This window comes from Pristis pectinata, chromosome 10 (assembly GCF_009764475.1).
Source record: "Pristis pectinata isolate sPriPec2 chromosome 10, sPriPec2.1.pri, whole genome shotgun sequence".
Lineage (NCBI taxonomy): Eukaryota > Metazoa > Chordata > Chondrichthyes > Rhinopristiformes > Pristidae > Pristis > Pristis pectinata.
This window is the reverse complement of record NC_067414.1, coordinates 28,566,410-28,582,862: the sequence shown is the minus strand read 5'-3', so window position 1 is coordinate 28,582,862 and position 16,453 is coordinate 28,566,410. Positions and strand designations below refer to the sequence as shown.

The window sequence follows — 16,453 nt, the reverse complement described above, 5'->3', positions numbered from 1 at the left end:
GAATTAATATTGAGGCAGTGATCCATTTAACTTATTTGGTGGAGTAAGTAAATATCTTTTGTGCTTATGCACCAACACACTAGAATTTTGTTAATGTGCCAGACTGAAAATAACACAATGGGGGTAACTTTGATTTTAAAATTCAACGAAAATATGAAACCTCAAAGGCTTCATGATAAATAGGGGAGTATTTATGCTGTAGCTAAATTATTTGTTACTGCTACACAACAATCAATGGAATTTATTACATATCAAAGTCACTTTCATTTTTCGTTACTAGTTCTGAATAAATAACTTCAAAGCATTAGCACTGTAAGCCATATTGAACTAGCAAGCACCTATAAAGTAAATTGTGGGATTTGCAGTGCAGCACTAGTATGTCCAAGGGGAAACCTCTTGGCATAATAACACAGTGCTCTTAAAGAAGACCTGGGAGAATTGGGGAGCGGTAGAAGCAAAATATTCAATGCAGCAGCAGAAAGGAGGAAATGCAAATCTTTAAAGAGATGACTGCATTTTCTGTGCTTTTCAAATGTGTTTTGAAAACTGAACATGTTCATTCAGGGAGGGTGCAAATGTGAATGGGAATAAGGTGTGGGTGGGCAGGGTTGTGGGGAGAGAAGCAGACATGTTGATATCCTGATAGAAGACAAATCTCTTCCCACATCAGAACCACTGATCTGCTAGGTGAGTAGATAGAATATAAATGACACCATGAAAGCCTTATTTATTACTTCTGTTAGTTTCTTCAGGGTGGATGTGCATCACTCTCAGGTGGCGCACAACCACTTATTCTTTTACCAAAGCAGTGAAGACAGTGAGTATAGACTGCAGCAGTGAGAATCCTGGACTAAGGATCCTGGACATAGGCACATTCTTTAGGTAGACTGCAAAGTGCCAATGCAATGCAACATGATGACTTGCAGGCTAGAAGCAAACTCCTCCATGCTTTTGGAGGTTGGTTTCAAATTCCGCAGCAAGCCTTCCATCAGTGCAAACAATTATTTCCTTCATTGTTAGCATCTTTGGCAGCATCACTGTCTCCTGCTACCTACATCTGCTACCATTCACTTGTGCTGCATGCATCACTTGGTGCAGGCAACCACCTCTAATTCACTCTATGTTCAGAAAAGGATGTCAGTCTGTATGATGGTGCATGGAAATGATGCAGCACATGATGGCACCTCCTCTGGTGCATGCTGTTCCTCTGAGTAAAGGACCTGGAGAAAATAGAAAAGGAACAAGAGTTAACACAGCAATTGGAAGCTGGACTGCAGCAAATAGCATGTATCAAAAATTTACAATGTAGTCAACCTGCCTGATAATCTGTTTCTCTCAGGTTTATGCAGAGTGAAAATAATAGTGAGAGGCCATGTTCAGCAAAGCCTCCAACTTTGAAGTATGCCACCGTGTTTCACCTCTGGAGGCTGGAAATTTGCATCTTAGGGAGGTTCATGATACTGGCAAATCTCCCCTCACTCCCTGCTCCCCCACCCAGTCTTACTCCTCTCCCCTGTGCTGTGCACCATTTTCTACTGAAGAAGCATAGAACGAGAGTTGGTGAATGTGTGCTGCACAGTGGCTCTGAGAGGGGAAAGAAATAAAACGATTCAGGATGGGAAATTCATGTGCCTGGAGTGTAAGCATAAGCATTTTGTAGTTACTGAGACAAGAAAATACTGCTAATGGCTATTGTGAAGGCAACAAGCAAGAGAAGAATGTGAGAAAGACTGATTGCTTGGGGTTTGTGCAAGGTTGTTGAAGCAATTTCTGCAAAGAATTCCATTCCTGAGGATGATGCTTCTGGAACTTACAATGGCAGCAATCTCTCCAAGTCTGTGTTGAAATGCTCCACCCACTGATTAAAGAAAAGCTTCCCAATTGCCCTACCTCTTCCAACAAGTCCCCTGGAGAGGCTTACCTGTAGCTCTTGCTGACACACTTTACTCCTCCACCACTTCAAAGCAGTTTTCCAGAAAGGAATGCTAACCTGCTTTAATAGTCAGGTTCACTGCCTTACAGGAGGCATGCTGGAAATTACACTGATTATTAGGTTTCATATTGTGTGAAAAATTGGGAAGAAAATTATTATACTGAGGCCTAAGAGTTAAAATGTTGGATGATCCATGAGTGAGTTTTTAAACATCCCATATCTAAATGGCCTGATTTAAAACTGGGCCATAGTATGGGAGACAAACAATGGACAGATTACTTGGATTAAGAGTAAGCCACATGTGTCAGGAGAAAGTGAGTGATAAAACTAACCAGAGAATGTTAACTGTGCTCTCTGTTACTGAAATGGTGTAAACAGTTTTTATTGTGTTTCTTGTTCATGGAGAAGGAACTATAGTTAGTTTGACTATGGTCAGATTTGATAATAACTGCTACTCTCCATACATCTGGAAAATATAGCAGCTGAACCGTTCATGTATTGATTAAGTAAAGATCATCATTCATAACAAAAAAATCAGAGAACCACAAACTTGAGTATGTATGGAAATCATAACATCCACTTAAGCTAATGGTGGGGTGGATGGGGAGAGGTGTAATATTTTTATGTCCAGGATTACTTTACTGGGTGATGATGCCCCCTTGAATCAATGGCTTGGAATATTTTGCAATACTGAGCTTCAGAGAACGTCTGAGGCAAGTGCTGCAGCAGAGCCATTCAAGAGTATGCATAGCACATTTGTGCTTGTGAAATAGAGTTTAACCACTTCACAGAACACCAGTTCACCTGGAGAACCTGCACCAGAAACCTGCCCCTCCCCACCATGAACACAGAAATGAACATAGATCAAACTGAACGGCAGAACTCTGCGGAGGGGACTGGTGGCTTAAGCAATGCTCTTGATAGCAACCAGAGCCCTTGAGCTTTGAAATCTGCCTGTCGGTCCTTCCACATTCCACCTGACAGTATCCTGACTCATTGCCTCAACTGCCCATGTCAGGTAAGGATATCAGAGGGAATGAGCATCCGCTGGGACACAAATCAGGGAGGGCATGTCACAGGAGGCTTTCTCCACAAAAAGAGCACTTCTCTGACATGAATTTCCTAAGTAGCAATGCAGCAGTTTATTCACTTAATTAAGGATTACCATGTGATCTCTGAAACTACTCCCTGACTATTGACAGTGTCAATCATCGTGATCTTTAACCTTTAGGCCATAGACTACAATGGTGACATTGATTATCCAATGTCAGCTGACATATGGCCACAGATAAACACATCATTCAGATTTGTGTTTAGTGGCCTAGAAGTAGCTATGATGCATTTGTTCTGCATCAGAATGCCTTTGAACCAGCCAGGGTCTCAGTTGCAGAAAATAAAAATGGCCAGGTTAAAACAATCCCAGCAATATCTGGGCATATTGCAGCCTTAAGGAATCAAGACTGTATTCTACAACTCGCTTTCTTGGTGTCAGAACTGGCTATTGCTGCTGTAAATCATCCATCTATGATACTGGCTCAGTTTTTCTCTCTCCATTGGCAAATACTGACCTGCTGGGCATGTCCCACAGCCCTGAGTTTTGAAACTTTAATACTCCTTTGTTTGTATTCTCACTCTCCATCAGGCCCCACTAATCCATTGACTGGATGACCTATACATCTTATCCTCATGGTAACCCTAGCCTCACCCATCTCTCACCACCCTCTCTGCAACTTCAAACCAACATGTTTATTCTCTTTCCTGGTTCTGATGAAGGATCTTTGACCTGAAATATTAACTCTGTTTCTCTTTCCGTAGACCTTGCCTGACTTGCTGAGTGTTTCCAGCACTTTGTGGTTTCATTTTAGCCTTTCAATTACTGGCTTCTGGATGGCAAGTGCAATTCCCCCAGACATGTCCAGGACTCCTAGGAAGAATCAGGGCACACATTCAGAGCTGGCCTACCAGAATATAGAACAGAACAGCACAGGAACAAGCCCTTCGGCCCACGATGTTGGGCCGAGCTAATCAATCTAGTAATTAAACGCCTAACTAAACTAATCCCTTCTGCCTGCACAAGATCCATATCCCTCCATTCTCTGCACATCCATGTGCCTATCTAGGAGCCTTTTAAACGCCTCTATTATATTTGCCTCCATTACCAGTCCTGGCAGAGCATTCCAGGCATCCACAGCTCTCTGTGTAATATACTTGCCCCGCACATCTCCTTTGACCTTACCCCCTCTCACCTTAAATGCATGCCCTCTAGTATTATACGTTTCAACCCTGGGAAAAAGATACTGGCTAAACATTACTGAATAAACAATTAGTCTGTTCAGGAAAGACTTCTGCATTTTTAATTATTCCAAGAGGAAGTATTCAGATTTCTGGTCATTTCTGCAATTTCTAGTCACAGAGAGTAAGTTTTTAGTATCATTTAAGCATTAGTGCAGCTGTAGTTGGAAGATCAAGTGAAGAAGTGACTACCTATGCCCCTAATTACCAAGAGCCTAAGAGAACAACTTATTGAGGATTGTTTCACTTATGCCATCATTTACATCTCCAATTCACCAACAGTGTCGCAATTCAGGACAGCGGTCTCCCCCCACCCACATCTGATCATCCCCCTTTATATCAGCTTCAGCCTTTTGCTCCATTCATTAACAATATAAGCACCAACAAAATCTGCAAATTCATCTAATGACTCATTCTGAGCTGAATCTATCAATAAGCAGTAATAATTATGGATCATTCATGCATAAGCACTCCACGCATCCTTGTATGTTTGTTGAATTATCCAGTGCTTCTTGGGAGCGTTTCACCAGTGGCTACAATTTTGGAGGTCCCACGTGCCTGAGCATCAGGTGAGAGTGTGGGCAACTTTCAAGCAACGGTGGGTTTTAAGAGTCTGGTTACCAACATCAGCATTTTGGCATTGGTCAGGATAGTGTGGCACAGCTGGCATTGGTGGGTGGGAGAGCAGCTGACATCCCGTGAAAGGTTAGATGTTTCTTCTCCAACAGAGCAAAGGTCTCTCTCTTGGGATTCTGGGTGTGGAAAGTAAAGGACATTTTCCTACTCCACATTGGATAGAATGGTCTCCATGATTTCTGAAAAATCTTGACCTGTTGGTCTGCCTTGTGCCTTTTGCTTCACTCTACCCAGAACTTGCCTTCCTCAATAGTCTGGCTCCTTATAGTCTCTATTTGAGACCAGTGCAGTAGATTTAACAATCATACCCACAGACAAGCAGCTGTTGGATCCTAGTCTACTACCATAACTCCTGAACACTTGTCTGCTAGTCTAACCTCTAATGCATGGGTGATGTCAGCCTCTGAGTTGATGGGTGAGATCTGCAGCATCAGGAAGGCTGACTCCTCCTCCTGAGGTGGCAGAGATGAATCTAAGTCTTCACCACCTGAAAAATTAAACTTTAATTATCAAGCAAGAGTAATGAGAGAGGTGGCCAGTGAAAGCATCTATAGTATGTCATGAAGAGCAGAATTAATAAGAGAAATAGTGAAAGAAGGTTGGTGCAGACTCAGTGGACCGAAGGACCTGCTTCTCTACATGACTGTATGACTAACCCTGCTAGCATCTCCAACTGTGCCAGTCAACACTGCAGTGGCTCTTGCTCAAGCCCAATGTGCCGGCAGCTTTAGTTTAAAGGGCAAAAGGCAGGCAGATGGGCTCAATGTCTCAGCTAGTGGCTTGCTCTGCCTAAGTCTCTCCTGTGAGAATGGTGTGAGTGTGTAAGTCAAAATCTCAGCAGGTGCTTGGAGAATGTAATGTCATGGTGGGAGAGCCGGTGCTCAGTGTAAACCAGGTTCGAGGAAGTGAGAGTTGTAAGTGTGAGTGTGTATGAAGAGAAGTCAGCTGAAATATGATGCAGTGATTGTAGGAGAGTGACGGGAGGCATGGAGGAGGCTAACTTGAGTATCGAGACTGGAGGCTCTGCAGTGTGACCAGAGAATATAAGAGCAATATTGCTACTTTACAGACTCTTGTGAGGATATTGAAGTGCTTTTGGCATTGCTGCCATGGATCTGAGGTCTTCAAATTGGCCTCCTGTACAATGCTTTCTCATTGATGGTAGAATTGTTGCTTAAAGGTCTTCCACCAGCCTGATGGAATAAGATTTCCTTTCACTTTTCACATCATGGGATCCAAAACATTGGTGTCCTCTCAAACCTTGCTGCTGCTCCTTCTGTGTAGGGGACTGTTTCCTTGTTATCAGTCAACTGCACACACTGCCTATAGAAAGTGTTGGTATTAAATGAATGTCTGAAATTTGACACCACTACCCACCAAAACATAAGCAGTCAATGAACTGTGTCATTATAAATGTTGAGCAGATAGGTTAAATACTAGGTGCAACATGGTGACTGCAGTGTGCACCCTGACCTCAGCATGCATGATTTTGGGTGCAATATAAGTTCCAGGATTCTCAAGGCTGGAGAATCAGGTTACAAGAGCTCATGCTTTATATAGACTCTAAAACATATTGCTGATTTCAGGTGGAACCCGTGGAAAATGTGAGTGAGGGAAACCTTGCCTCAATTGGCTTATAAATAATCTTAATAGTCTAAGATTTTGACCCCAGCCCTCCCAAATAGAAAATACCAGATCCTGCCATATTTTCAGTGGATTCAACATGCTCTGCAATCTCTGATCACCCCAAATCCCATTGTACCCCTCCCCATCCCTCACTGCCATAACAGTCCATAATGGTCACATCTAGTGTCACAGTGGAAAACCTCAAGACCAAGATAAACGTAATTTGTTTCAAACTGGACTTTGAAGAAGGTGCTGTCACAGTGCCAAAAAGAATGAAGTTCAGGTTCAATTTCTGGCACTACTAAATTCCTGATCATTGGATACTGTTGTTAGAAAAGGCTCAACATAGGAAGATCCCAATCCTGTGCAAGATCTGACAATTTTCTTAGAATCGGTCCATTTCTGGACACCACATTTTAGAAAGGATTTAAAGGCCTTAGATCGAGGTGCAGAGATATACTATAATGGTCACAGAAAGCTGGAGGAACTCAGCAGGTCAGGCAGCATGTATGGAGGGAAATGAACAGTCGACATTTTGGGCTGAGACCCTTCATCAAGAAATGTTCATTTCCCTCCATAGATGCTGCTTGACCCGCTGAGTTCCCCTGGCATTTTGTGTGCGTTGCTCCAGATTTCCAGCATCTGCTGTCTCTCTTGTGTCTCTGTCTTTACTATAATGGTACCAGGACGATGTGATGTGGAGAAATTAGAAATAAACTGGTGCCATTCACCTTATGGGAGAAATAGTTAACAGGAGATTTGATAGAGATACTTTAAATCACTAATTTTAAATACAGGTCAAAGGGTCGGTCACGAGAATGTAGGTAATTGACATAAGAGGCAACGGGAGGAGAAATCTTTTCATGTGGTAAGTTGTTTTGACATGAAATGCACTGTTTGAAAGTGTGATGGAAGCAAATTCCAAAATCTATTTTGTAAGAACATGGAAATAGGAGTAGGACTAGACCATGTAAGGCCCTAGAACCTATTCTGCCATTCAACAAGGTAATTTTACCTGAACACAATTCTTCCTGCCCTATTCCCATATTCCTTAATTCCTTTAATGTCCTGAAATCTACTAGTATATGTTTAGAATGAAAATATCTGACCCCCCCCCCCCCACCCCACAGCCCTTCAAGGTAGAGAATTCCAAAGATTCACTATCTTTTTGGTGAAGAAATTTCTCCTCATTTTGGTCCTAAACAGCCTACCCCTTCCCTAGTTCTAGACTCCGTAGCCAGGGGAAACATCCTCCTTACCTCTTCTCCATCAAGCCCTCTAAAGGCCACCTTGCATTTGTTTTAACTCTAGAATACAGAGTTCTAGTGTACTCAATCTCTCCTCATATGACAGTACTGCCATTCCAGGAACTAGTCTGGTGAATCTTTGCTGCACTCCTTCCAGGTAAAGAGGCCATAATTGTACACAATACTCCAGGTGTGATTTCACAAAGACTGTATAATTGTAGTGAGCCATCCCCGCTTTTGTACTCAATCCTCTTGCAATAAAAGGCAACATACCATTTCCCTTTCTAATTGTCTGTTGTAGCAGCATGCTAATTTACTATGACATTTACAAGGACAATAAGGTCCCTTTTTACATCAATATTTTTCAAACTCTCATCATTTAAAATACTGTATACTTAGAATTTCTGTTTTTTTCTGTATGTTGATAACCTCACATATTTCCACACTGTACTCCATTTACCATGCTGTTGCCCATTCATTTAACTTGCCTGTATCCCCTTGAATCCCCTTTGCATCTTTATCACTACTCATATCCCACTTAGTTTGGTGCCACCAGCAAACTGGAAATGTTGTACTTCCTCCGTCCCAGCCAAATAATTGATGTAATTTATGAAAAGCTGGGGCTCAAGCATCTTTGCAGTACCAACCAGAGAAGTCTACCAACTTGAGAAGAACCCATTAATTCCTACTCTATGTTTTCAATCTGTTACCTGACTCTCAATCCATTCTGGTATAAAATCCCCAATTCCCTGTGCAGTAACCTTTTTCACTAATCTCTGTGGGACTTTATCAAAAGTCTTCTGAAAATCCAAATATACCAAATCCACTGGTTACCCTCATCTACTCAACTAGATTCAGCCTCAAATAACTCCAGTAGGCTAGTCCAACATGATTTCCCTTTCATAAAGACATGTTGAATCTGTTCAGACATATAATAATGGAAGATGATAACCAGAATAGCCACTATCTTTCTTATATCTATCCATTTATCTTGTAGTCATCATCATCAGAATGGAATATAGATCATCAGGTGCTTTGGATTTATCATTTTTCGGGCTCATTAACTTCTTTAATAATGCCAATTTATTTTAGTTCTTCACTTGCACTGGACCCTTGACTCTCCAGGAATCTTGGAAGTTTTTTTGTCTTCTGTGAAGACTGCCACAAAGTATTTGTTACATTCCCCTGCCATTTCTTTATTCCCCATTATAAATTCTTCTGTCTGAAAGAGACTCACATTTGAAAAGGAAATTGGAAAATAATCAAGATCCAGAAAGTCTAGATCAGGACAATGGATTAATTTCATAACCTCATCAAAAGCGGTTTTTACGGATAATTGAACATTACATTTCAAGGCACTCAGGAACATGGGAATAATTTGGAAGAAATGTAAAATTATTTTCATTGAAGTATATTAATGACAAGGTTTTACATAAAGAGCTGTGCCATCACAAAGCAAGCAGCTCTCTTAATGTGTGTAATCCCAGTAATTACAGAAATGCCTGGAATGTTTGTTGATAGAATATTGCAATTTACATACTAAAAGGAATTCTACCTCAGTTTGCCTTTCTATGGAAATTTGTAAGTGCACTTATAATAAAATAATTAAAAATATCTCAACACACATTTAAAGAACCATATTTATTTATCAAAATCAACATAAATGGGTAAATAGTAAGAGGGCTTGAAATTAATTAGATTGGTTTACAACTAATGTATTTTAAATAGTGACTGTATTAATGATGGACAGTTGTAACAGGCATACCTCTTGAATTCAGCTGCACTGTCAAGTTAAGGGACCTCAGCCACCTCTTAATATTCTCAGACAGTTGTAAAAGGACATCTACAGAGAGATATCCTCCTGGACCAGAAGTCGGAGTCAGAAGTTGGAGTCAGAAGAGGTCATATAGGGGTTATACTACTTGACCACAGAAACCTGAAGTAATTATCTAGAATTCAGATTCTAATATGGTGATTGTGATCAAGAAGCTATCGGATTATTATATAAGATCAACTTGTTCACTAAGATCCTTTAGGGAAATAAATCTCTGCCCTTACCAGTCCAGCCCTATATTAAAGTGGCTAACTCCTAACTCCTAAAGTGGTCTGACAAACCATGATGAATGGACAATAAATGCTGGACTATAAAGGAACAAAGACAAGGATTGTTGCTTCCCAAAAGTTATTTAGAAGTAGGTTTGTATTGTGAAAAGTCTGAAAGTAAGTAACGTGACAATGATTCTGTCAGTTGCATGATCTCAGAACCACTTAAAAAAAACTTTAGATTTGTGTTATATATTTTTTAAATGATAGTCACAGTTTTACTGTTTGTTTTAACCTTGCGTCCTGGTTACATTGGTACAGTGCAGATGACATGATGATGTAACATAAATAAGCATTACAGGCACTTAGAACAGACAGATTGTCTGATTTAATAGCCCTGGTTTTAGTGGGAGTTGGAGAAGCTGGTGTGGACAGTTCACCGCCAAAGTGAAATACACATCTGACAATCATAGAGGAAGTTGGACTGGCTGATTTTAATTTTAGGGCCACAGCACTGCCTAATGCAGGAAAAGTGTAAATAACTAACGGGAGGGAGTGGTAGCTGAGCTGGGAGCTGGCCAACTCCTGGGGTCTAAGGGAATGAACTCCAGGGATAAAGGTGCAAGTGGGAGAATCTGAACAGATGCCAGTTGGGGTGGAAGAGGTTGTGCCAGTACAAGGGAGTCTCCAAATTCTCTCCTGCTTTTCAGAAGATTCAGAAGTTTCTGAGTAGCCTCTTCTCCTTTACCCACTTAAGTTTCTCTGATAGCTTTGAACCTGGGCACACTTCTCCCGCGACTGTAAAAATCACTTTGCAGCACTGGTGATTTCATCTGGCCATTACCTTCACACTTAAATTACTTCCAATATGTCTAATTAGTATGTTACAGCAACAGATCTCAGAAAATGCTCTATGTAGTATCATCAAGGCTAGAGTTTCCTTAATACATACCAGTATTAGTATATACTGAGTACTTTATAGATGCCACAATCTCATCTTCAAGTAGCGTGTCACACTGGTAAGCTACTGGCTGGTCTTCCTTTTCAACATGGATGGTGGGTTGATCTTCCGTAAGAATAATCGGCTCCTGGCCAGAGGTGAAACCGTCAGCTTTAAACAGAGCTGGTATAGACAAAGATATAAAAATACACGTCTCAAGCCGATACCTGCCTCCCACCCAGATGACTTTGGATGTATGTCCAGGACTGCCTGTTATACACATTCTCCTGGTTACTATGGTGAGTAACTGTTGCAATAGCAAGTAGAAGATTTGTACTATTGTCAAACTTCTTGTCTCAAACAGCAGCAAAAGGCAAACCTGGACAACTTTTTGATAATATTGCTGGGCCAATTACCACATTTCATGATGTTGGTTATATTAGAATGGCTGGAGGAAACTGAATGATATAAGCTCCCACTGCAAGGACAGAAAGGGACAATACAATCCTCAATAGGTTAGTAAATAACCAATAATGCTTAACTTAACGTCATTCAAACACATATTTGCATCAAAAAGAGAGGGATCATTCCCTTGGCTAACAGCAGGTTTAACATTATATTTCCAAATTTTGTAGTCATTGGTAGAAAATAAGCAGGAGAGCTTTGTAGAATGGGGTAAATCAATAACCACATCAATGTCTTTTATGCTGAATATTTACAGTGACAAAATCAAAGCAAGGCTATGATCAATGGAGATGAAAATGTGCTTCTCGCATCTGGATTTTTGATATCAACTGGATGCGTTTCCTGATTAGTAATTGGGAATGCTGATTAATTATCCACAACTTCTGGTGGGTGTAATGCTGAAATATTGGTCTCTCACTGACTCATTCTCAGGATCTCCTTTAACACTAATTTGTCTGACAATCATGACACAGTGGCCCTGAACTAGTATCCCAACCTCTATACAAAGGGTTGCATGCCCAGTAAATCAAAATGGGGCAAGGAAGGGAGGCTCAAAATAAGTAATACAGGTCGTCCCCATGTTATGGCAGTGTTCTGTTCCTGTGAACTGTTCGTAACCTGAACAGATTGCAAGTCGGAAATGTGGCTGGAAACTGAGTTCCCAGGCGGCAGAAGATGCCTGCAGCCCAACAACAGCTGGCAAATCCATCCCACCAGTCTCCCAAATGCTCACTTGTATGTATGGGCTGTACATAGGTTGGGTGTTTGTAAACTGGGGAGGACCTTTACAAGCAAAACAATATGAGCAATTTCATAACATTAAAGTACATAACCAATGTTGAATCAATGTTATAATTGTGGTATTTGTGTCATTAAATGAGAAAAAAAGAAATTTAACTTCAACATTTTGCTTGTTCAAATGCTCAGGATAATATCGATTAAAATTGTGAAATCATGAGTTGATTTACAACATGATATCAATGAATATTTCAGCATGTTTTACATTGAAATAGGAGACAAGACATTCCTCAACACACAAAATCAACCTGTTTAGTAATTGTAGTAACTAAAGAAGGAAAGAGGCTTTACAATATTTACACCAAAAGCGAAGCATCAAGTACATTGCTCGAGGCTTTCTGCACTAAATATGATGTATTAGTCATTAAGAAGCCAAATCCTTTTACTGCCAGGTTTCAGGATCAGACAGATAATCCACTTTTTCACTTTGCTCTCTAACTGTCTGCTGAAATAAAGAACTCCGATATACCGATTGAAGCTTCTCAACATTACTTTGGCTGACATTGTTCAAAGTGAAATGTTGAGAAACCTTCAAAGTAGTAGTGTGTGGTGTCACAAATAGAGATTAAAGATTGCTGAAAGTGTGTCAGGGAAACAGCAAATACTGGTGCTTCAATGGGATCTAGCCTGGAGCCTTACAACATACTGTATTTTTCTCAAATTCTCAACGGTAACTGTGTCATCAACAAGAGAATTTTTCTCCATTGGGAGAGTGGGCCACCTGCCAAGTCCAGCTCACTTTATGGGTTAGATGTTGAGCTGGGCACCAGGGTTTCTGCCGAACTTACCTGCATTTCTTCACTGAAGAGAATCCAAAGAGATTTTATAAGAATGTTAAGGGAAAAAAATAACTAGAGAGAGAGAATGGAGCCCCTTAAAGACCAAAGGGGACATCTTTGTGTTGAGCCATAGGAGATGGGTGAGGTCCTCAATGAATATTGCTTCTCTGCTTTTAGCACGGAGAAAGACGTGAAGACTTCGGAACTTGAGATAGTTACTAGGGAGGTCTTGGGGACAGGCCGCATTACAGCAGAGGAAGTACTGGATGTCTTAAAATGTATGAAGGTAGATAAATCTCCAGGGCCTGATCAAGACTGCAGTGGGAAGCTACAGAAGAAATTGTGCGAACCCTGGCTGAGATATATACATCATTGTCAGCGACAGGTGAAGTGCCAGAAGACTGGAGGTTGGCTAATGTTGTGCCTTTACTTAAGAGATGCTGCAAAGAAAAACCTGGGAATGATAGACCAGTAAGCCTAACATATGTGGTAGGTAAGTTACTAGAGGGGATTCTGAGGGATAAGATATACAAGCATTTGGAAAGACATGGGTTGATTATGGATAGTCAGCACAGCTTTGTACGTGGGAGATCATGTCTCATGAATTTGAATGAGTTTTTTGAAGAAGTAGCCAAAAAGGTCAATGAGGGTAGGGTAGTAGATGTAGTCTATATGGACTTCAGTAAGGCCTTTGATAAGTTTCTGCATGGTAGGCTGCTATGGAAAGTTAGATGGCATGGGATCCAGGGGAAGTTACCTAATTGGATACACAATTGGCTTGGTGGTAGAAAGCAAAGTGTGATGGTGGAAAGTTGTTTCTCGGACAGGAGGCCCTTGACTAGTGATGTTCCCGAGGTGTTGGTGCAAAGCCTATTGCTATTTGTTATCTATATCAATGATTTGGATGAGAATGTAAAAGGCATGGTTAGTAAGTTTGCAGATGACACTAAAGTAGATGGTGTTGTAGACAGTGAAGATAGTTGTCAGGATTTACAGAGGGATCTTAATCAGCTGGGTAAGTGGGCTGAGGAATGGCAAGTGGAGCTTAATTTGGATAAGTGCGAAGTGTTGCACTTTGGGAAGACAAATTAGGCTAAGACTTTCACAGTGAATGGTAGGGCCCTGGGCAGTGTTGTAGAACAGAGGGACCTAGGAGTACAAGTACATGGTTCCCTGAAAGTGGCATCGCAGGTAGACAGGGTGGTGAAGAAGGCTTTTGGCATGCTGGCCTTCATCAGTCAGGGGACTGAGTATAGAAGTTGGAGTGTTATTTTGCAGTTGTACAAGACGTTGGTGAGGTCGCATTTGGAATATTGTGTTCAGTTTTAGTCACTCTGCTATAGGAAAGATGCCATTAAGGCTGAAAAGAGTGCAGAGGAGATTTAAGACGATGTTGCTGGGACTCGAGGGACTGAGTTATAGAGAGAGGTTGAGCAGGTTGGGACTTTTTTCATTGGAGCATAGGAGAATAAGGGGTGATCTTATGGAGGTGTATAAGATCATGAGGGGCATAGATAGTGTCAATGTGCACAGTCTTTTTCCCAGGGTTGGGGAATCAAGAACTCAAGGGCATAGGTTTAAGGTGAGAGGGGAGAGATTTAGTAGAAACCTGAGGGGCAACTTTTTTACCCAGAGGATGGTCATTATATGGAATGAGCTGCCAGAGGAAGTGGTTGAGGCAAGAACATTAACAACATTTAAAAGACACTTGGACAGGTACATGGATTGGAAATGCTTAGAGGGATATAGGCCAAATGTGGACAAATGGGACTAGCTTAGATGGGCATCTTGGTCGCATTGGACCGGGTGGGCTGAAAAACCCGTTTCCCTGCTGTGTGACTCAATGATTCTATGCCCCAAAGTCTAGCATCAGTGCTGATGTAAGGCCATCTTCTGCAATTCTGCCTGTGCTGGAGCTGCCCCAGTTCTGCACAGGGAGACTCCCCATGAAGCCAAGATAGTTTGAACATCTGTATAGCCAGAATGGGAGATCCTCCTATTGAGCCTGTGTCTGATTTAACTTGTCACATGTTCAGCAGAATCATTGAAATTAACAGGAAGGATGATTTAATTCAGTTAGTATAAGAGTATTTAATTGTTTTAAATATGTCCAAGTAGCTTTTAGACTTTTAATTTAACACTAATTAATAGTTCTAGTTTTATTAATATTATTTTCATTTTTTTAATGTTATTGAGTGTCAAAATTAAATTTCAGTAGCAGTTTTAACAGCTGGTCAGCCTGGGGGAAGTGCCTCACCAGCTGTCAAAGTCATTTTATGAATGCCTCACTGCTCCAGGGACCCAAATTCAATCCTAATCTCCTCCACTGTCTATGCAGAGTTTGTGTGTTCTCTCCCTGATAGCATAGATTTACTCCGGGTGTTCCAGTTTCCTCCTGCATCCCAAAGACATGCTGCTTTGTTAATTGTCCACTTAAATTATGTCTTTGGGTAGTTTAATGTCAAAAAGAATCAGAGGGGAGGTAAGGAACATGTATGAGGGAGATTAAATTGCAGGGGTATAGGAGGCGAAATAGGATTAATGGGTTTGTTCCCCAGGAGCTCTCATGGTCCGATGCATCGAAGGCATTATAACGATGAAAATGTAATGACAGAAGGTCGCCCCAAACATTGGAAGTTGATCTAAATTGAAATGACTCTCACCCCATCACACAGACTGAATTCCACTCTGTTAACTATGCAAAATAAGAGAACTTTCCTCGTGCCCTATGTTATAATACTTTTCTAAACATTGCAAAGGCTAGGTTTTGATTCCTCACTTCTGGATTTAAATTGTAAGTAGTAGTTTTTTTGATTGTAATAACTATCTTACTGTATAAAGATTAGTGTCCAGCACATTCTTATTCAGCAATCTTTCAAAATTACCAGCAAGAGGTAGCAGGATTTGTCGGGCTCTACTCCCCTCATCATCCTACTATGAAATGCAGAATCACATTCATGACATCCCACATCTTACCATTCTGACTTTGGGAATAATAAGGAAATAACACTTGTTTTTTCACAGAGGGGGAGAAAATTCAGATGGTGCAATGCTGTCCGGGTTACTCCTGTGCAGCTCCTAACAGCTAGTCACACCTCCAGTTAGTTCATTCTGTGTCTTCCTCCTCTGAATTTACTTCGATGAAGCAGCTGGAGATTTTTCCCTATAGAACCCGTGCACGGTTCAATATATTTTTGTTCTCAAGCATTTTCTCAAATGAGTCAAAAGTCATACATGTTTAATGTTTACTAAACTCATTCATTCCCATCACTGCCTTCAACTGGGTCTAAATTAGAACTGAAACAGCCTTCAGAGTCTCACAATATGCACCACCCATCTTCAATCACACACAGGCACAGACCACTCCTATACTGTATTTTGGTCTTGAGCCAGTTTAAATGTTCTAAAACCTTATTAAAATAGTGAACAGAGGAAAGTTATTTCATCTGCCAACTATCTCTTGTTTAGCGGTCTCATTCCAAAATCTAGAGATTTTCTTGGTTTCTCCATACTCTACTGAAATCATATGGCAGTAAATAAATTTCCCTTTTTAAAAGAAGAGCAAGACGTGGCTGCTTATAAACTGGACTCACTTGTGGATGTTTATTGTGCAAGATTTGTACTTGAAAGTATTTTTGTGGATGTTAGATCAGACCAGCAACCATTTCTGGGTCACATTTCATTGCAATGTAGA

At 40.9% G+C, this 16,453-nt stretch overlaps 1 protein-coding gene across 1 annotated transcript in view; it reads right to left on the bottom strand.

Moving 5' to 3' along the window:
- Positions 1-1,125: 1,125 nt before the first annotated feature.
- Positions 1,126-16,453, bottom strand: part of LOC127575312 (sperm acrosome membrane-associated protein 1-like) — a 155,169-nt gene continuing 139,841 nt past the window's right edge. The window contains exons 5-6 of the mRNA XM_052025100.1: positions 10,730-10,865; positions 1,126-1,220 (exon numbers count right to left, since the gene is read on the bottom strand). Of these exons, the coding sequence (XP_051881060.1) occupies positions 1,138-1,220; positions 10,730-10,865 (219 nt within the window). The 3' untranslated portion in view covers positions 1,126-1,137. The remainder of the gene's footprint in view (positions 1,221-10,729; positions 10,866-16,453) is intronic.